Source organism: Acartia tonsa, chromosome 9, assembly GCF_053477335.1.
Source record: "Acartia tonsa isolate MP-2025a chromosome 9, ASM5347733v1, whole genome shotgun sequence".
NCBI lineage: Eukaryota > Metazoa > Arthropoda > Copepoda > Calanoida > Acartiidae > Acartia > Acartia tonsa.
Window position 1 is genome coordinate 14134951 of NC_137268.1, and position 22138 is coordinate 14157088.

A 22138-nucleotide genomic window follows, 5' to 3' on the forward strand; every position below is an offset into this window, starting at 1 on the left:
GCAGGCGTCTAATAAGAAAAATGGCCCAAAACTATCCCAATGTATTTAAAAAGCTTCCCTGAAAAGTAGCCATTTATGACCAGCAATTTTAGATTCAGGCAAAAAACTTTATAATTTATACTTGAGGATTTTACATATGGGGTTCAGATACTTGATGATCTTCCTGGGTTTAACTTTAAACTACTAACATTCTTATTTTTAGAAAGCAAAAAATAATAAAAGTATTTGGAAAGATAAAGATGGAGAACTTTTGAGCAAAATACCAGTTTTATGGCTTTTAGTAAACCTGTATCTTTTTTTAGTTTAAAATAATTAAAACATTTTTATATTATATCATTTTACAAAAAGCATGTCTGCTTTCTTTACTTTTTTCGTTTCATAGTCAATGATCGCAACGGATTCGTGGCTATCCGTTCTTGAGGTAAAATAAGGCCGTAATTCCTTTTACTAAACCGTTTCTAATCCGTATACAAGCTGTACTTTCAATTCAACAAAAATATCAGTGACAGTTCGTTCCACGTTTAATTTACCAACTGAAAAAACCCATATTCAGCACTTTTGTTGCAGGCGAAGCCTTTTGAAACCAGTGAAATCTTGTTAAAATAAATAAATGATGAGCTTTTTCAATCCTGAAGCTACAAAAAATGTTATATCAAAACCTTTTTCAGTGAGAAATAATAGCATTTTAAGTACTTTATATTTTTAGATATATCAACAAAAAAGTTGGTATATCCATGCATCAGTTATCATATTCATTGTAAAAAAGAATATATCTCATTACTCCCATAATCATTATTAAGTGATAGTGTCATATAAGCTCAAAAATTAGTTCCAATATATAAGATACCTAAATTAATCCAAAATTCCACCATATAGAAAGAAAAAAATTAATATACATTTGAAAGCAGCTAATATCGAAGGGTAAATTTCTCTTTTTTTATAAAAGTAACAGGATGTTTGATTGTCTTTGTGTACCATGGAATTAGCTATAACCACGTACTGAACCCATTTTGTTAAATGAGGATGTCAGAATTGCGTACCTAGCCACTTCCGACTAATCAAATTATTTACCCCATTTGATGAATATTTGCTGTTGCAGCGCTGCACTTGTACATTTATTAAATAACTAGCAACTGCGCCCCTAGCATTTAGGGGCTCTATATTCTGAGGGCACAAAAATAGCCTTAAACAATAACCAGACTTATTTGAAAAAAAAAGCCTAAAACCCTCTCTGAGCCTATAAGAGGCTTCACTGAAAAAATGAACCATATCGGTTCAGCGGTTAGCGAGATCCTTGGCTACAGACAAAAAAGCTTATTACTTTATATTATAGGATATTTGAAAACATTCATCTCTCTCAGAATCAAGTAATATAGTTATGAATACGTCTTCAATTTTAATATACAATCTATCAGGTATTAAAAGAGAAATTTATAGAACATTCAGAATATAGAAAAAAGAACAAAGAAAAGAATAAAAATAAAGCAAAATGGTTCTCTCAGCTAATGAAGTTTTGGCCATGGCCGAAAATTTCAACCTTACCCAACCTCAACAGGGCGCTGGAGTTGTCCAAATGGAAGTTGCTGGCCTAGACCCTGCCCAGGCTGGAATCCAAGTTCTTGACAGAGCTGTTGTCAATTTAGTTGAGGAGGGAGTTGCAGTCATTGATGGAGTTGCACCTGGTGCAGCTAATATCCATCAAGCTCTTGGTAACAATGAGGGTGCTGTGGCTAACATTATGGAAGGTGCTGCTGTTATTCTAACAGATTCAGGCATTAACGTCATTGAGAGTTTGACTGTGGGTATTATATCAGCAGCAGAGCCTGGGAAGGATGTTACTGAATGTATTTTGTCTGCCAACAATGCTGAGAATAACAAGGGTGTGCATCTTGCTCAATCTGTTGAAAGTATTGATGAGATTGAAAGTATTGAAGGCAGGAATATAAGTTTTAAAAAAAATGCAGTAGTTGGAAAACAATAATTATATCCTATTAATACTTTAGGACAGGTATTCTGTTTCCTTTTTATAAATCATCCTTAGAAGTGGTGTTTCAGTTGGATGACAAATTCTTAACTCTCAAAACATAACACAAGTGTTACATGAATTTCTAGTGACCTCCCCACCCCCAACTTGTTTTGTATAAGAAAATGTTTTTTTTTAGGGGGGGAGAGGGGCGGGGTTGGACCGTTTGTACATTTTTTTAGTTGAGAGGATGTCTCACCATTTTGGAAATTAACTTTAAAGTTTCGTAAGACCAGTAGGTTTATTCCTGAAAAGCTGAAAAAAACCAAACCCATTTACATAATCTTATATTCCGGACAAAAGGGGATTGTGAAGTGATTAAAAAGTGTGTGGATGTCCAAATATCTGAGGCTGACAGTACAACACCTGACAGTGTTGATACTGATGGCAGCAAGAGTGATGATGTGCAAGTTGGTGTGGTTGAGAGTACTACTTCCGATGATGGCTATTGCTCAACTGATCAGGTTTACTCTTTATTATTTTATGTAATAAAATTAAGATATTCTATATGTAAAAGATATCTAAAGTGAAACTGCTTAATAAAGAATGATGTGTGTGATCTATTTTCAAGGTATTTCCCTTGATACTATATCTGTCAAAAGTAGCTTCGCCTCTAGCATCTAGGTGCTCTAAAAAAATGCCTTAAACCATCCTTGGAGTTAAATGAAGCTTCAATAACATAGAGAATTCATATCAAAGTTGATAGTGAGATATTAACGGACAAATACCTTAGGTACTACTTAAATAATACTGTATAGGTATTATATACCTATTCTTTTATTTGTTCTAGTTTCTAACTCTCCAATTTCTTATATGATATAAATCAAAATGTTTTGTTACTTGTAGATTTGCCTTTTTATGACTAAAGTTTGACTCTCATTGTATTTCAGGATTTAAGCAGCGCTAACATCTTAACAACAGATGTCAAATTATCAATCATAAAAGATACCAGCAGAAGCAGTAGTACATTTGTCCTTCCAAAATATTGTGAGGAGAGTTGGGAGATTCCAGTTGAAGGTCTGCAGGACAGAAGCTTTGTTATCAAGAATATTTCCGGCAAAGGATTTGGAATGTTTGCCTCTAAAAGAATTTATCCAGGTTAGCTTATTACCAGGGGTGTATATTCTACATGGGATCCCCGGCTCAGGGGGGGGGGGGGAAATAAAAAATTAGTGGCTGGAGGGATAAAAATGTAAAAATTAAGAAAACTGAAAACATTTTTTCCATTTCCCCCCTCCCCTCCTTGGTAAAAAAACTAAAGAATGTGTAGTAGGAGGGATAAAATAAATAAAATATAGAGTTCTTTAAATATTTTTCCATTTTCCCCCCTACTTGGTGAGAAAAAACTAAGGGGGGAAAAAAAAGAAATTTGTAGCCGGGGGAAAAAAATAAAGAAATTTTTAGCCGGGGAAAAAAAATAAATCTTGTGCAGAATATACAACCCTGCTTATTACATATAATAAAGCAATGATATCATGAATGATTTCAAAGTAAATTGTTAATCTACTTAACAACTTGTTTTAAGTTATGATTTTATTTTATGATAAAAAGTTAAATTTGTTGATTTTCAAAAGGCTATTAATTTTTAAAGGTTATACCTAACAACCTTACCCAAAATAAATAAAAACCTTTAAATAAAATAAATATAAGTAGGTACCTACTGTAAACGTAAAATCTCAATTAGTGCAGCAGTTTACTAGATCTTAAGATTCTACTGTAAAGATAGACATCCTTGTACATTTTATGAATTTAATAAAGTTACCTAACATTTCAAAGATCTGTAGTCTAACACAAAAAGTCTTTAGTAGCAACGTCAAATAAGGGGGGGGGGGGGTTAATGCAACCATCTCGTAATCAGTGAGCAAATGGCATTCAGAATTCGAATTTCCATCTGACATTTTGCATGAGTAATCCTTGGTAGGTCTATTTTCCCCAAATCGAACAAAAAGTTGGAAAAGTAACGGCTGGCGGCTCACCCGTTTTGTCTTTTTTTGGATATCTATATTGCAAATTAGTCACGAAACCTATCTCCACATAATACTCTTTTCCACTCCAAAACGCTATCAAACGGTTCTAGACGGTAGTTGTTGGTACTAGAAGTTTTAAAAATGGTTATTGCTATCATTTAACATGAATTAAACCAAAAATATGTTTTAAAAAGTTGATTCCTACGTAATTGATGATGAATTTACCCTGAAAATAGGCAAAAAACGGCTAAACGGGTGAGCCGCCAGCCGTTACTTTTCCAACTTTTTGTTCGATTTAGGGAAAATAGACCTACCAAGGATTACTCATGCAAAAGTTCAGATCGAAATTCGAATTCTAAGTGCCATTTGCTCACTGATTACGAGATGGTTGCATTAACCCCCCCCCCCCCCCCATTTATTGAATAATAATCACTTTTTTCTTGGGTTTGACATTTTGATTCTCCTAGAATCTACCTAGGTACTAATTAAAAATCTTTATGATAAAAAATATTTCAGGAGAGATAATTTTGCGAGAAATTCCTTTGATGATTGTCCCAGATGAAGTTTATTCCGATTCAGAAAAATGTGAAAAACATCTTGATAAAGTTGTGGACAAAATGAATGATTTTGAGAGAAGAAGGGTAAGTTAAATACCTACCTATTTATTTTAACTTTAGCCTGGATATGGCAGGTGTACTACCTAAACAAAGATTTACCAAAAAAGGCATAAAAGCCCCTTTTCCGAATGTTTTTCTTACCTAACCTAACCTAAATTTTTTTGTTGTTGTATTTTTAGATGTAGTACCTATTGGACTAGGCTTTTGTATTATTTTGTAAAGTTCTAGCTCAATACTTAGACCATTTTACTCACGGTTTACGGCAGGGTTGTATATTCTGCACAAGATTAAATTTTACCCCATGCTGCACACTTTTGTTTATCTAAAATTTTCCATTCATTTTATTCTTTTAGAATTTAAGTTCCTTTATATTATAATCTAGCGGATGCGCCCCTAGCATCTAGGAACTAATCAAAAAAGCAGAAAAATAGCCTAAGACCATCCCAAGGCTTAAAATTAAAAAAAAAATGGCTAAAATTATCAAAATATGATTCACGAAGTTTTTTTTTCTAAAATTGGAGAACTCGATTAGTTCAGTAGTTTTTAATCTTAATCTTCAGACTAGAAAAAAAACCTTACTTTCTTTATAAACTAGGATTAAATCTAAATATTTTTCAGTTTTTGTCACTGTGGGATGGACGAAATGAAGACCCAACTTATCTTGGTAAGATAGAAAACCTTTAAAACGTAAAGCTATGTCTATTCTGTATAGTGTAACTATAGACACATTCATACAGCCTTATGTCAATGATATTTAAGTCAAGCAGTAGGTTTTCAAGAAAAATCTATCTCAAAAAACCCTTTTATTATTAATTCTTTGCCTTAAAATGTATTTTCAATGTTAAGGTCGCTTTTACACCAACGATATGGATTGGGATGGAGATATTTGTGTGTGTCCAACTATGGCCAGGTATTATACTTATTCTCATGATACCTATCTATTATATTTTTTTTGTGTTATTGATAACTAGGGACTGCGACCCTTGCACTTAAGGGCCAAATGGGATGGACAGGCAGTAAAATAGCCTAAAACTATTCGAAGACTTAAATATTAAAATAAAATAACCTAACACCATCCTGGACCTATTTGAAGCTTTCCGAAAATGGAGAACTCGATCGGTTTTATTCATCATCAAATCCAACCTAGACTAATCTTAATCTTTCGACTTTGAAGGATTACAATCGATATTTTATTACTTGGATGTTGCACCAGATTTTCATGTACTCTGATAAAGTGATAATCGCAGCTAGCTCAAATAACTATACCCCTATATAGTACCATTACCCCAATCTCCCCACCTACTGGATGAACGAACTGACCAATAAATGAGGTCCATATTAGCAAGCTTAAATAGCAACAAAATATCCACGTATATCCTATACAATATCCATTAGGATTATTATGTCCAGCAGCTAAAATGTTGTCCTTTTCATGGATCCTGTTTTTATTTAAATGGTTTTATAACATTCTTAACTTTGTTAAGATTCCTTTTATTGATATACAAATTTCAGAGCTAACCATTCCTGCCGTCCAAATGCTGATTTCTACACCAGAAGAGAGTTAGGTAATAATTTAACCAAAATTTAAACAATAGAAAAAATATTATATAACTAATGATGTTTATTATATGAACCTAATACATGTAAGTATGATTTTTATTTTTAAACCTATATTGTCAAGACTTACCTACTATCTTTTTTTTTCATTTGTTTCATTATATTATTACCCATTTTTTCATTTTTGATGCATTTTGCTTCATTTTCGTTTTAGTGCATATCTTTAGATTATCATTATTTATTTTGTAAGCTTTTAGTAAGATATGCTCTAAAAACTACATTATATTTTCATCCCTTTAATTGTAACATTTTGACTTTTTATGTTCATTTACATTTTTAGTTTAAATCATACAATATTGATTAGGTATCTTTAATAGAGTTTAGCCATTCAGTATCATAACATTTTTTGCTGATAGGGTTATTATTTAATGAAAAACTACCTAATATTTTTTTACCAATGGTTAAACAAACCCTCTAAAGGGAACTATCCATGAACGTGAGCAAGTGATTCCAAGCACCTTCCAGCATGATCCATAGTATTTTTTTAGTTAATATACTAGGTTTATGTTTAATATTTGGTTTATCAACTAAAAATTTGGGTTTTACCATGGTTTTATATGAAAAAAACTTTGAAATGTTAATCGTTTTTTGATGCAATATCATCAAATGCTTTGTTGAGTTCAAAGATCAAAATAAAATAACACGGCAGAAAAGCATCAAATGCTGTAAATTGCTTAAAGTACTTTAATTAAACTGTTTACAATATTACATGTTACCAACCATTTTTCTAAATATACATTTTTAATCAAAATAATATACTTTTGTGTCAAAGCTTTTAAAAAACAGTTTGAACTCATCAAAATATTTGATGATATTGCACCAAAAAATGCTTTACCCTTCAAAGTTTTATAAAACCATGGTGAAACCTAACTTTTTAGTCGATAAACCAAATATTAAACATAAACCTAGTATATACACTAAAAAAAAGCTGGAAGGTGCTTAGAATCACTTGCTCTCGTTCGTGGATAGTTCCCTTTACATTTTAACATTAGCAATCTCTAAGTATTGATGTATAAAACAGTTAGCAGTTTTCTAAGTTTCAATGAGTGAACCAACAAAATCTACCCTTTTGATTTTTGAGAGTGAAAAACCTATTTTAAATCCTTAATACCTATAGGTTATTAAGTATTAGAATTGGCCGGCTACGGGTTGGAAACCTGCTTGTTTTCTCACAAAGAGGTGATTTCTGTGGTTCACATATTAAACCCTTTGAAATATACTGATAACAGTTTTTGTAAATGCCCAAGTTTGCCCCCTAACCAAAATTGTACCTGTCTGTGCTTATTAGGAGAACAGCGTTTAGTTGCCATTTCTATCATTGAGGAAGGAGCAGAGGTAAACATCAGGCGTTTTCCTTTAAAGTTGCTTATTGAGCACCGAAACACCCCCCCACCCCTCCCTGCTTATTTAGAAGTAGTTTAAAATAAGGGGAGTGGTGTTAGGTTTTAGTTTGTTTGTTTCTTTAGGTTAGGTTAGGTTAAGTATATTATGCAGCACCGCAGGTATATATCATGCCCCGTAACGGTGGGGCATAGAAAAAAATAACTCTCCCCCCCCCCCCCCCCGCCAAGATTTTCATATTTTTTTATAAAAATAAGGGGGGAGGGGTGTTAGTGCTTGATAAGCAATTTGTTGGAAAACACCAAACATCATCACATATCATAACCATTATCATTTGAGTGGAGGAGGTTAGGGTATTTCTTGCAAAGTGTACCAAAATTAAAGGGGGGAGGCGGATGTGCCACTTTTTGAAACCAAAACTAAAAGTCAAAGGAACTCCACTAAAAAAAGAGTTACAGGTCTGAGATTTTGCATGGCAGTTGCTTTATAGGGTTACAATATGGAACAGTGAAGAAACGGCGGCGCAACAGCCGAAAACCGCCGAGAGATTGCAAAAAAAAATTCGGCGGGAAACGGCGGTTTCCGGCGGTTGCGCCGCCGTTTCTTCACAGTTTCATATTGTTCTCCTTTAAAGCAACTGCCATGCAAAATCTCAGACCTGTAACTCTTTTTTTAGTTTAGTTCCTTTGTTGACTTTTAGTTTTGGTTTCAAAAAGTGGCACATCCGCCCCCCCCCCCCCCCCTTTATTGTTGTAGAGTGCTTGTCATTCTATTTATTCCAAGTTGTATAAGAACTTTTGGCTTTCTGTGATAATTATTAGTGTCCTAAAATTAGGATTTTTTTTCAATATTTCCATCTCCGGTTGTGTTTCTATAATGTACACAGCAATATACGTAAATTAACCATTTTACTTGCTAAATTATTTATGATGTCATTTAATTTTAATCACTTTGTAAGAAATACCCCGAAAATCCTCTAATAATGTTAATCGATGATTAAAATTATAAATTATAATTTTATTGTAATTTCCCATTGATAATACTTACCTATTCGTTTAAAAGGAGAGATATAATGGCAGAAACGTATTTCTCTCCTTTTCAAAATCATACTTTGCTTATATCTAGTTTGAAATGAATATTTACAAATTTTATGACATAACTTAAAATTTAAAATATGTACATAGGTTTTGCTGACAAATATTACATAAATAAAGATTCTGTCATTAAAGCAATTAGAATTTATCATTATGCATTTAGAAACCTAAAATTACCAGAAATATTCAGTTAATACTTCAAGTGTTACTTAATCAATATTAAACATTGTATTAAACACTTTTTTTGTCAGTGTATTAGATACAAGTTTAATTTTCATTGCAAAGCATTATCAAAGGGGAATGTGCACGAACGAGGGCAAGTAATGTTTAACACCTCCCAGCAGTGATGTTGGGTATTTTTTTGGTGACTACTAGGTTTTTGTTAAATAAACAAAAAAAATAAGTTCCACAGCGAATTTATATATGAAAAAAAACTTGAAATGTTAGACGATTTTTGATGAAATATTATCAAATTTGGAGGAGTTCAAAATGTGAATACGAAGGACAATGTCAAAAAATGTCAAAAGTTCTTTAATCTTACGTCATTTACCTAGTGATTTATAATCGCAACCCGTTTTACGTTTTAGAGTTTTTTTGATTACTGTATTAACCTTGTTTTTTCCCCGTCCATATAGGCCTATTTAACGGAAACTAAATATATTGGAAAGTGTTTTACTTCACTTGCTCTCGTTCGTACATGGCCCCCTTTTAATAATTTCAATCTATATTTTTATTTTTATTTAGATAACTATCTCATATTTACCATCAGCTGATCAAGGAACAGATATTAGGTTTGTATTTTTGATATCTTTAATGGTCAATGCAATTTTATGTTCATTAAAGACAGTAATGCCCAAAACTCTCACATAAATTAAGATCAATATCTTCAGACCAGCGTTGCGGAGCCGTTAGATTTTGGTGCGGCTCCGGTTCCGGCTCTGCGGAGCCGTCTGTTATGATGGCGGCTCCAGCCCCGGCTCCGATCTAAAATCAAGAAAAATTCGACATATTTTTTTTCCTACGTCTATTTTTGACTTTTGAAGGTTTTAAAAGTTCAATTTTTGATAAAAATGGACTTGAAAAACTTAAAAGGGGCATTTGCACATGAGTTACCAAATTATAAGGGGGGGGGGGTTTAATGCAACCATCTCGTAATCAATGATTAAATGGCACTTAGAATTCGAATTTCGATATGAAATTGTGCATGAATAATCCTTGGTAGGTCTATTTTCCCTAAATCGAACAAAAAGTTGGAAAAGTAACGGCTGGCGGCTCAGCCGTTTAGCCGTTTTTTGCCTATTTTCAGGGCAAATTCATCATTAATTACGTAGAAATCAACTTTTTAAAACATATTTTTGGTTTAATTCATGTTAAATGATAGCAATAACAGTTTTTTTTAAATTTCTAGTACCAACAGCTACCGGCTAGAACCGTTTGATAAGGTTTTAGAGCGAGATAAAGTATTATGTGGAAATAGGTTTCGTGACTAATATGCTCTTAAGATAGCAAAAAAAATGGGAAAACAGCTTAGCCGCCAGCCGTTAGCCGTTACTTTTCCATCTTTTTGTTCGATTTAGGGAAAATAGACCTACCAAGGATTATTCATGCAAAATTTCAGATCGAAATTCGAATTCTAAGTGCCATTTAATCATTGATTACGAGATGGTTGCATTAAAAAACCCCCCCTTTATAAAAGATCTCTTTATTTGTCCAGTCCGGAGCCGGATCCGTTTTTTAACGAAAATTACAGCTCCGGCTCCGCAACACTGCTTCAGACAGATAAATTTGAAGTAAATTACAAAGTTTTGTGAATCAATATCTTAATAATAAAGTTAACCAAGAGATCTGATATAAAAAATTAGGTACTTTTTTGCATTCAAATTCGCGCCAATTTGATCTGACAACCCTGTATATTTATAAACTAGTAATACTTGTTTAAAAAGGATATTATAAAAAAAACATCTTTCTTCGTTCCATATACATACGTCTGAAACTGAATATTAAACTTTTTATCAAGTTTATTGGCCGCCGTCTAAAAAATGATGCTTCAACAGTTTTGAATCGAATTTTTGTGATCTTACTTTTGTGAAACCATTTGGTTATCTATTTAAAGCAGTGTTCCGGAGCCGGGAGCAGCAACATTTTCAGTGGAGTCGGAGCCGTATTTTTCGTTTAAAACGGCCCCGGCTCCAGATTAGCTAAAAATGATTTTTTAAAGTAATATTATAATTTGACAATAGTCTATTTCCATATAATAAACGGAAAAACTATTGTTATTTAACAAATAGACACACATCCTTCTACTTTTATATAGCTTTAATTTAATAAAAGCAAAATATTTTATATTATTTATTTTATTTTATCAAATTCAATAATGAACAAAAATTAATATATTAATTTTAAGGTAGGAGCCGGAGCAGGAGCCGGAGCCGCATCAAAATTAAACGGCTCCGACACGCCGCTGATTTAAAGTTTACTATCCACAAACAAGAGCAAGTGATTCTAAGCACCTTTTAACATTGATCCATAGTATTTTTAGTAGCGAAGCTACTCTATAATTCACAATGTCCGTCCGTCCGTCCGTCTGTCCGTCCGTCTGTCCGTCCGTAATTAATGAATTGGGGGAAACGTGATTTTCTCGGCTCCTATAAAAGATAGAGAGCTGAAATTTTTTGACAACATTCTCATCTTTAAGAAGCACAATTAACTAGGGTAGTGCGGGGTTAATGCGGTAGGGGGGTCTAATTCCGGTCACTCGACCAACTTTTTAAAAACCGTTTTTTAACGGTGTTCTTAACGTTTGCGAGAGATCTTCAGAAAAGTTGTAGTTTATTGCCTATACTTTCATTTCTTACTTCAGCAAATTTTTGTCAGATCACTCCTTCTATGATTTTTTTGCCCTCAAAAAGTTGCAAAAAATTTGCAAAAAAAAATTTCAAAATAGGCCATGTTCAATCTAAAATTGTGAAAAAATGGTAAGTCCTATCGACCCCCGGGTTTTTGTAAAATGAAAGATATGGCATTCATTTATCGTTTGCAATTGGAGGCGTTGTTCTAACTTGATTTTTTCATAATTTTTTTTTCGTCTCAAAAAAAGGGTCTATTCCGGTCACTTTTTTTACTTTTTTTTATTACTGTATAATACCCTAATGTTTTATTTAGGTGATCTGGAAGCATAAACAACCTAAATGCATGACCTAAGCTTTAATCATTGCCTTGCCTGTTGTGTGATGTACATAACTAGTCATTTTACTGCTTGTATTATGTCATGTTTTGTTGCCTAAGCTTTTCAATTTGTAAAGACATTAAAAATTTTTCAGACACATTTTTATAGTAATGGGAAGAGTATATCACCCAAAGGAACGCCTTAAATATTTTCCTGAAGATGTATCAGCTGCATTGGCTCATGTAAGAAGGGGTATGTCTATTAGAAAGACTGCTAGAAGATTTAAAATTCCATATGAAACCCTTGCATCTTTTTCGTATAAGAGGGTGTTCGCGATTTTTGCGCGGTTTGGATTTTTTTTATGTCAAATCGGCTAGGATTAAGCTAGAAAGGTGTTTAAGGTGTCTATAGAAAGCTCTTTGCATGTCCTAACAAAAGCTCCCCAGGATATGGGTTCTATCTCCAAGATTTAGAGTACATATTCAAGATTTTGCATTTTCAAAATTCCTGTTGCATAAAATGTGTTGAAATATTAGAGTTAGACCCCATATCATTTCGAGTTAATTGTCAGGCATGTAATTTTGCATCTTTAGACACCTTAACCACCCTTGTAGGTCAATCCTAGCCAATTTGAGACAAGAAAAAATGTATCAAAAACTGCTGTCAAAACTGGCAGGATTTTTAAAATTAAAAATTTTTTGGGAAAAAATCACTTTTTTCAAGAAATTCCAAGACCTGCGAATCAGAAATTGCCTCTAATTTATGTATAAAGCTTAAAAAAACCTAATCATAAAATAAAAATTATGATTTTTTTTAAAAAGTTTGCATGAAAAAAATCGATGTTTTTTTTTGCGATTTTACCGACTTTTTTAAAATGGGCAAAATGTGGTCAAAAAATTGTCTGATCTGCATGCGACTAGTACCGTTAGAAAGCTAATGACCTCAGCTTTCTACTCATAGTTTAAAATGTTAAAAAAAAATATTTTAAGGGGGTGTTCCACCCCCCCAAAGTCAACTGACCGAAATAGCCCCACCGGTGGGGTTATTCCGGTATAGGCCAACCGCCGCCCTTAAAACCGATTTTTGACCGACTTCTAGTTACAAGATCTTAATGGGACCAAGACAGGCTTCTTCGTTATTGCCATATCGTTCATTTGCACTCTTAAAAACCGGAAAAAGTTTTTGGGAAGTATGATTTTTTTTAAGTTGAAGCAAAAAATTGACCGGAATAACCCCGCACTACCCTATAAAACATCAATGGCGGTCAAACTGCTTTTTAGCAGGTTTTAGGCTATTTTTTATACTTTGCAAATTTTCCCCATATCTTTGGTGTTTATGGTCCGATTTTCAAAATTTTTTCAGTTAAAGATATCAAAATTAAATTTCCCGTCATTTGAAGAAAACAACAATGACGGTCAGACTGCCTTTTTGCAGGTTTTTGGCTATTTTTATATTTTTCACATTTTTCCCCATATCTTTGGTGTTTATGGTCCGATTTTCGAAATTTTTTCAGTTAAAGATATCAAAATTAAATTTCCTGTCATTTGAAGAAAACAACAATGACTGTCAGACTGCCTTTTTGCAGGTTTTTGGCTATTTTTGTATTTATCACATTTTTACCCACATCTTTGGTGTTTATAGTCCAATTTTCAAAAATTTTTCAGTTAAAGATATTAACATTAAATTTCTGGTGTTTTAAGAAAAGAAACAATGGCGGCCAAACTGCCTTTTAGCAGGTTTTTGGCTATTTTTTTATGTTTGACATATTTCCCCATATCTTTGGTATTTTTGGTCCAATTTTAAAACTTTTTTGCATTAACAGTTTCAAATTTTTTCCCCCATTGTTATGTGCATCTAGTATGTAATTTACTTTAACCGTCTTCATCATACAAAATAAAACAAGGTTTCGTGTTTATTTTCTCCAATACATCTATTCTTGATTTTAATAAATACACTTTAAATCTATTTCTACGTATTCCCATCCACAATTTTTTGTGCTTCGCTACTTATGGATGTTGTCATCCTTGTTTTAGTGAATATACTAGTTTTATGTTTGATATTTGGTTAATCGACTTAAAAGTTAGGTTTCACCATGGTTTTATATGAAAAAAACTTTGAAATGTAAAGCATTTTTTAAAGCAATATCATCCAATGCTTTGTTGAGTTCAAAGGATTGAATAAAATAACACGACAGAAAAGCATCAAATGCAGTAATTTGCAAAAGTACATTAAGTAAACTGTTTACAATATTACAAGTTACCAACTCTTTTTCTAAATATACATTTTTCTTCACAATAATATACTTTTGTGTCAACACTGTTGTTTAAACAGTTTGAACTCATCAAAACATTTGATGACATTGCACCAAATAATGCTTAACATTTCAAAGTTTTTTTTTCATATAAAACCATGGTGAAACCTAATTTTTTTGTCGATGAAGCAAATATTAAACATAAACCTATTATATTCACTAAAAAAATACTACAGATCAATGCTGGAAGGTGCTTAGAATCACTTGCTCTTGTTCGTGGAAAGTCTCCTTTCGTAACAAGGATGTTTGTTTATTTTTCTGTGCGTCTGTACCGAAGTATCTCGCTAACTGCTGTACTAATATGTTTCACCTTTACAGTGAAGCTTCTTATTGGCTTAGGAATTTTTTAAAAACTATTGTAGTCACCTTCAACAACCTTCGAGAAATCGCCACTAGAAAAAAATACCCCCCTCCCCCAAACAAAAGAATCCATAATTTTTTCTTTTTTTCAAATACTGCAATGTATAATCCTCAATTGCTGATAGTTGATAAATAAATGAATAGAAATAAAAGAAATATTATTTTTTAGATCAAGAAGACAAAACTACTTGTTGACCTATTGGGGATTTCTCTGCACTTGTATAGAATGTACTTTAAAGGTACCTACCTAATCAATTTCATTTTGAGTTTTTTTTTTGCATGTAATGAATGATAAAAAGGTGCATATTTAAAGACATATATTAGTCTTAGTAATATCCTCAGGGGCAAAAATAAGATTTTAGAAATATCCTGTTGTTATTCTGTGAAGGTTAGAGTTCCCGCCTTACTGTGGCACCTGTCAGATTTGTCATCATGGTTTATTACAATACACGATTTAACATTATGCTTAAATATTTTCTTTATTTTTTAAAGATTAAATGTCCCTGTCTCTCACTTCCCTTTTCTTCTGTATTTTTTAAAAATTTCATTACTTTTGTTTAAAACATAATTATAATTTTGCCTCTTTTTCTTTAAAAAATTATGGGATCCAATATCTTTTTTTTCTCAAATAATCGTCTTGAAATGTACAGGATGTATTTATGACATATAAAAAAGTTTAGATGTGAAATTGGCAAGAAATAGATGTATAATTGACAATTTTGGATGTTTAAATGCCAGTGTTAGATGTATATTTGTCAGCATACCTACGATATATAGCAAATTACTGTCGAATTTACATCCAGACAAACAATTTTGACAAAAATACATCCACTGTATTTCTGCCAGTTGCAGGAACGGCAACATCCCCATTGTATCTCATCCCTATGCATAGAAGCACTATTGCTATTCAATAAAACAGCATTTATAGATGCATACAACAAATGTTAAAACAATTTTGTTCAGTTTTTACTTCAAATTCATAGCCTAACAAGTAAAGGGGGGGGGGGGGGGGGTGATGCAACCATCTCGTAATCAATAAGTAAATGGCGCTTAGAATTAGAATTTCCATCTGACATTTTGCATGAGTAATCCTTGGTAGGTTTATTTTCCCTAAATCGAACAAAAAGTTGGAAAAGTAAAGGCTAACGGCTTGCGGCTCAGCCCTTTTGCCATTTTTTGGCTATCTTCAGGTCAAATTAGTCACGAAACCTATCTCCACACAATACTCTTTGCCGCTCAAAACGTTATCAAACGGTTCTAGCTGTTAGTACTAGAAATTTTAAAAATGGTTATTGCTATCATTTAACATGAATTAAACCAATAATATGTTTTAAAAGTTGATTCCTACGTAATTAATGATGCCCTAAAATAGACAATAAAACGGCTAAACGGCTGAGCCGCCAGCTGTCACTTTTTCAATTTTTTGTTCGATTTAGGGAAAATAGACCTACCAAGGATTACTCATGCAAAATTTCAGATCGAAATTTGAAGTTTAAGTGCTATTTACTCATTGATTACGAGATGGTTGCATTAACCCCCCCCCCCCCTTCCTATATTTATATGGGTGCTCATTGTTAAAGGCAATCTTTAAAAAAATCAGCAGTCTTTCTTGACTAACAGTCTAGATTACGTAGCTTACCGAAGGTATTTTGAATTATAGAGTATCTTTGCTAGACACTAAAAATTGTATTTTTCTTTACAGGATAAAGAACTGGAAGAAAATGAAAGTATCCGAGAAGAGATAAAAGAAATACAAAGTCCTGAACTTGAAAATCTTTCCATACCAGAGCTAGAATATTTGTATAAGCTGTAAGTATTTATTTCATATCCTATAGTAGTAAGTTGTATGTGTGACTGTCTTATTGTCCTGTAAGATCTCTTAAATGGCGGCTTCTATCGCTAAAAATTTTAGGGAGGCAAATTTACTTATTATTTAGATTTTAGTTAGTGGTTGAAAAGTTCGGGCACTGTTAGTTTGAACCAAGCAGTGTACCCAATCCATAGATGGATAGGTACTCTTTCTTTTATAACAAGCAAAAATATAAATGATTTGATTGACATTTTATAGTTATAGAATGCGCTACACAAATGAATTAACTTATGAATAATTTATATCTTGTTTAGATGTATGATGGTAGGAGTGAAGCCCTACTATGAGTTGTGTATTTTAGAGGAGATTTACAATAAGAGTAAAGCCAGAGCAGATAAATATTATCAGGGAAATACACATTGAGTTAGAATTATCCCTTTGATTTCAAACCTATTAAAATTAATTAACTTTTTCTGTACGGTTGTCAGTCCGTCGGTAAAGCTATGTAAGAAACGTGATTTTCTTGCATGCTATTTAATATAGACTTCTTTTCTGAAGATACCCCTTACCAGAGCATCAAGCATACAGCTTACTTGGTCTGTCTGTCTGTCGGTCATGCTTCTAAAGAATGCATTGATGTTTAAAGATTTCTCCCTTTTTTATGACTACTGAACATCTGTTATTTCACTTACTTTATCCGTTTGCTCATCAATAACTTCTAGTGCTTCGCCACTTGTAAATTTTGTCATCCTTGTTACATTTTGAGAGGTATAGTTTTTTAAAGCTCAGCGTTTGTGGAATATCTCATTCTTGTATTAATCTCTTATATCCCTTTCTTTTACCCATTATATTTGCATTTATTAAAATTAATCCAAAAGACAAACAATAACTTTCAAACACATTATGTATCATCTCAAGTGCAAAGTAGAGTTAATTTCCATATTTTTTTGGATGCATTAAAAAAATTTTATAATATGCTTAAAAACGGTTGTAAAAACAAAGATACCTTCTGTTATAGATAAAGAATAAAAACATTGAGTTATTTGAGTGTCTGAATATAACAAGAAAGTTTTTTGTTAAAAAAATGTTTTCATAATTAAGCGATTTGCATGTCGTCTTATATTGATTACATCAATCATATAAGGGGGGGGGGGGGGTTAATGCAACCATCTCGTAATCAATAATTAAATGACACTTAGAATTCGAATTTCGATCTAAAATTTTACATGAGTAATCCTTGGTAGGTCTATTTTCCCTAAATCGAACAAGAAGTTGGAAAAGTAACGGCTGGCGGCTCAGCCGTTTAGCCATTTTTTTGCCTATTTTCAGGGCAAATTCATCATAAATTACGTAGGAATCAACTTTTTAAAACATATTTTTGGTTTAATTCATGTTAAATCATAGCAATAACCATTTTTTTATATTTCTAGTACCAACAGCTACCGGCTATAACCGTTTGATAAGGTTTTTGAGCTACAAAATGTATTATGTGGATTCGGGGAAATAGGTTTCGTGGCTAATTTGCTTTTAAGATATCTAAAAAAATGGCAAAACGGCTGAGCCACCAGCCTTTAGCCGGTACTTTTCCAACTTTTTGTTCGATGTAGGGAAAATAGACCTACCAATGATTATTCATGCAAAATTTCAGATCGAAATTCGAATTCTAAGTGCGATTTAATCATTGATTACGAGATGGTTGCATTAACCCCCCCCCCCCCCCCCTTTAAAATGTACGTGAAATGAATATTTTTTTCGGCAATTAAATCTGAAAGAATTACCTCTTGGTAACGTAAGACGTACCATGAAAAGATTACTTACAAGTTACCTTCAAATCTTAATTTTCCTGGTAGACCATCTCTTGGCAGTTTTCTTAAAGTATCTTGTTGAGTATCAAAACGCCCCCTCCATTATTTTGAAAATAAATAGTAGGTAAATAAGCGTAGTTTTTCATTTCATTTTTGTTTTGTTTATTACTTTAGGTAAGGCTAGGTTAGGTTATATTGGACAATGGATAGTTCCCCCTCCGCAGGGTTAGGCCCTACAAAGGGGTTATTAAAAAATAAGCAGAGGGGGGCTAGGTGTCCAAAACGCACTTGAAGGATAGTACCCATCTCTTTGCTAGAAGAATCTTAGGCTGGAATTTGTGATGCATTCACAGAAACAAAGGAAATATGATGTGGGTTGAAAGGTATTTTTTGTAAGAACATTGGTATTTCCAAGGAAAATTTGGTAGAAGTCATTGCATGGTTGCTTTATCCTTATATAAAAGTATCAGGATCTCTTTGTGTTTGTCTGTACCGAAGGATCTCGCTAACCGCTTAACCAATATGGTTTTTCTGTGCAATATTTCTCATTGGTCCTGGGAAGGTTTTTATCTATTAATAAGAGATGACAAAACAGATCTATAGTATAGAAGTCTATACAGACTACTACCTCCCTTCCTTTTTAAAGACCTCTTTCGTCTGCTTCTAAATTATTTTCTGCTACTTAGCTGTGTTAATATAAGCGACACCATTGGTTGATTTTCAATGACCCAATAGAAAAGTTGCACAAGGTGGTTGCGATGGGGAGATTCAGATATTTAACCCTTTCTCCCTCTAGTGTTTTACTCTAATGATGAGAAAGTCGTAAATATTTTAATTTCCGCAGGACGGCGGTACTTTATGGCTTATGTTGATTTTTAATAGTCTTTATGGGAAAGTGCCTAAAATTGTACACCTTACCTGTATTATCTACTATGAGTATGCACTTCCCTAGAAACTTTTGGTTTCATCTCATTTCTACAATTATCTGGAAAATGAGATGAGTATTACCTTGGCTTATGTAATCAAAAAACTTGGAATAGAATTTTCCATTCTTCCCATTATTGAATTTAACTTTTTAAATGATTAAAAAAGTTTGCTTTCTTTTGAATAGTTTAAAGTGTACGCTAAGTATTTAAATGTTTAAAAATACATTTTAATTTCATTATGCGTAAAATTCGGAGCTGTAGCTCGGTGGTAATTTGTTTTATCCAATAAAAACTCAAATTAATAAAAAAAATTAATCCCTTAGAATCAGATCTTTTTATTTATTCAAAATTCTGCTTCGTTCCTAAATTATAGGGGAGATTGTAAGTTTAATAAATAGCCACGAACCATCCAAAAACATTTATAAATCTTCCTTTTAAATCATCACAAGATCATACAAATAATTTACGAAATCTTAAGTTTTAGACAAAAAATAATGAAAAAAAGTATTGCTCTTTAAAAAAATAGCGGCTGCACTACTAGCATCTAGGATCTATTTATTCGAAGGAGTAATGAAATTAGGAAAATAGCCTAAAACTAAACTTATATATAAGAATTAAATAGCCTGAAACTATGCAGGGACCTTAAATGAGCTTCCATAACATGGAGAACTCAATCTGTTCAGTACTTATTGAAATCTTAAGCATTGGACAAAAAATACCTTACTAGTCATCATCATCATCGCCATTTATCTCTTCTTTTCAGAGCGTAGGCCACGCACAATGGTTTTTCATTTTTCTTTGAATTGGGCCTCAGTATAGCATCATTGAAAGATGATAAATACCTTACTAGTACTACTATATAAAAATGTGTATTTCATCCTACAGTGTGTCAGAGCTTTATGTGTGGCCCTACACAGCTACGGAGAGGGATCAAGCGTGGCCAAAAATTGGCAAGAAAAATTGGAATTGGATGAATTTGACAACTTGGAGTTCTAAGCACAGAATATTGCCTAAAGCTTGAAGATATTTTGAACACCGTTTATTGCCGAAAATGCCTTAAATTTTAGAATTTATTTGCACATTTTAAAATAACTCTAAAAATGCTAAATATTATTTCAAAATAAAAGCGCAAAAATTACCTCTCACAATTGAAAGTAATCATTTTATTTATCTAAGCATTGAACTGTAGACTGTATGATGATATAGTTTTAAATTTGTAATTTTATTTTTTCAATGAGCATTTTTGTTTTTGCAAAGTAATATGGTATCTCAGTATGTAATTTCTCTGCAATTATTTTTCCTAGATTTTTTTTAGAGATCTCTTCTGCTACCAATACATTTTTATTTTGTATTATGAATGTTTGTCGCCACTAGCCTCTAGGTTTTTGAGCATTTGAAGATATGTTTTACAAATGAGGCTAAAACTATATCATTTTTATATGAAGCTTTCTTGAAGAGAACAACCTATTGGTCCATCCGTTTGAGACATACTGCTGGATATTTGATTTAATTAATTATTGAATATGTCATTAGCACTGAAAGCAGCTTTTGAAAAGTTAAGTTTGTTGTGATAACTGTCAACTAATGTGATTTAGACTCAAAGTGTATTTACTATTCATCTGTCTTGTAAGATTAGGCTTTTCTTAATCACCTTAAGCCCATAAAAACTTGTATTTTCAGTCCCCAAATTATAAGGGATCTTGAGGGATAAGACTATGGACGATAAACTAACATACATATATCCCAAATTATTATAAACATAATTATCCTAATATCAATATCATTGGTTCAAAAGTTTGGACACTAGGTACTAAGTATTTAAAAATAATTACCTTAAGCCATTGCATAAGATAACGTGGTTATAAAACTTTGGGTACCAATGTAATTTATAGTCCAATGTCCCCTCCCTCCTTGCCAAAACATTCATTTGTCCAATTTTAAAAGGATAGGTAGTTTACAATATTTATATAGGTGCACAATATTTTCAAAGATTACTTTTTAAATTCAAAAGGCAAAGTTGTTAAGAATAACCTAAATCTTGTAAGTACCCATAAATACATTAACTCATGTTTCATTATCACTTCGCCTAAAATCATTTCCATATCATTTTTAGGTTCACTTTCATATTAATCAATTTACTTTTCATTCAACATTTTTCATCAATAAAATTTTCATTTTCTAAACTCATTGCCAGCTCAAATATATTGTTGAAGATTATTTATTTACATTTTACACAAATTGAAATTTATTTTATTTGCTTATTCCTAAATATTTTCAGTAAGTCTAATCTTTGATTTTATTTCAGATATTATTTTTAGAATTCTAAATGAACGTGTTGATTGCTAGAATTTTGTGACTGGTTCTAATATCAAATTTTGTAAGGGTAGGTACCTTTTTAATCTAAATATTAAAGTTTTTTTTACGTTTTTCTTTATACCAGCGGCTACGCCCCTAGAGGCCTCTAGGGGAACATTGATAATTGAAGTTTTAAAAAGAAATTTTTTATAAAATTCGGGTTGGGGTTTCATTTTTTATTGAGAGGGTGGTGGAGATTTTCCCTCAAAGTTGTTAAAAAAACCTTCCATAGACCAACCAGAAGAATCACTATAAATGAGAACCATATTGGTTCAGCGGTAAGCGAGATCCTTTGTTATAGACAATAAATGCTTACTACTATAATAGATAAGTCTTTTTAAGAAACTTTCTAAAGGGGACTATCCACGAACGAGAGCACATGATTCTAAGTACGTTCCAGCATTGATCCTAAGTATTTTCTTTCAGAATATAATAGGTCACCATATATCATTAATGTATTGACGAGAAAATTTATGTTTCACCATGATTTTTTTTAGGTATTTTAATTGATTTTGAAAACTTTTATGAAGCTAATTCTTTTAAGAAATGGATATATGATGATACATATGCGAATACTCGTGTTATATAGATTGTAAATTAATCCATATTAGCATTATCTAAACATACATATGAGATATAGTAAATGTGCTTTTGACTTTTTTAAATTTTTATCATTTGACAACATGGACAATTAAAGACACCCCGAACTCAACAAAACGTTTGATATAATTTTGACTAAAAATGCT

At 32.3% G+C, this 22138-nt stretch overlaps 1 protein-coding gene across 3 annotated transcripts; it reads left to right on the forward strand.

Moving 5' to 3' along the window:
- Positions 1 to 378: 378 nt before the first annotated feature.
- On the forward strand, positions 379 to 21343 carry LOC145328276 (uncharacterized). Of its 3 annotated transcripts, none has more exons than XM_080171899.1 (15): positions 379 to 921; positions 1438 to 1934; positions 2327 to 2487; positions 2914 to 3121; positions 4507 to 4631; positions 5226 to 5271; positions 5454 to 5517; positions 6120 to 6172; positions 7513 to 7559; positions 9404 to 9450; positions 14666 to 14735; positions 16199 to 16305; positions 16621 to 16711; positions 19920 to 20663; positions 21083 to 21343. In XM_080171899.1, exons 2-14 carry the CDS (start codon positions 1490 to 1492, stop codon positions 20031 to 20033), a joined length of 1578 nt encoding a protein of 525 aa, XP_080028025.1. In that variant the 5' UTR covers positions 379 to 921; positions 1438 to 1489; the 3' UTR covers positions 20034 to 20663; positions 21083 to 21343. The 3 variants fall into 3 exon arrangements, with proteins under 3 accessions (XP_080028025.1, XP_080028027.1, XP_080028026.1); XM_080171901.1 differs by lacking the exon at positions 21083 to 21343 and having other exon boundaries at positions 19920 to 20229; positions 20483 to 20663; XM_080171900.1 differs by having other exon boundaries at positions 451 to 921; positions 1447 to 1934.
- The last annotated feature ends 795 nt before the right edge of the window (positions 21344 to 22138 follow it).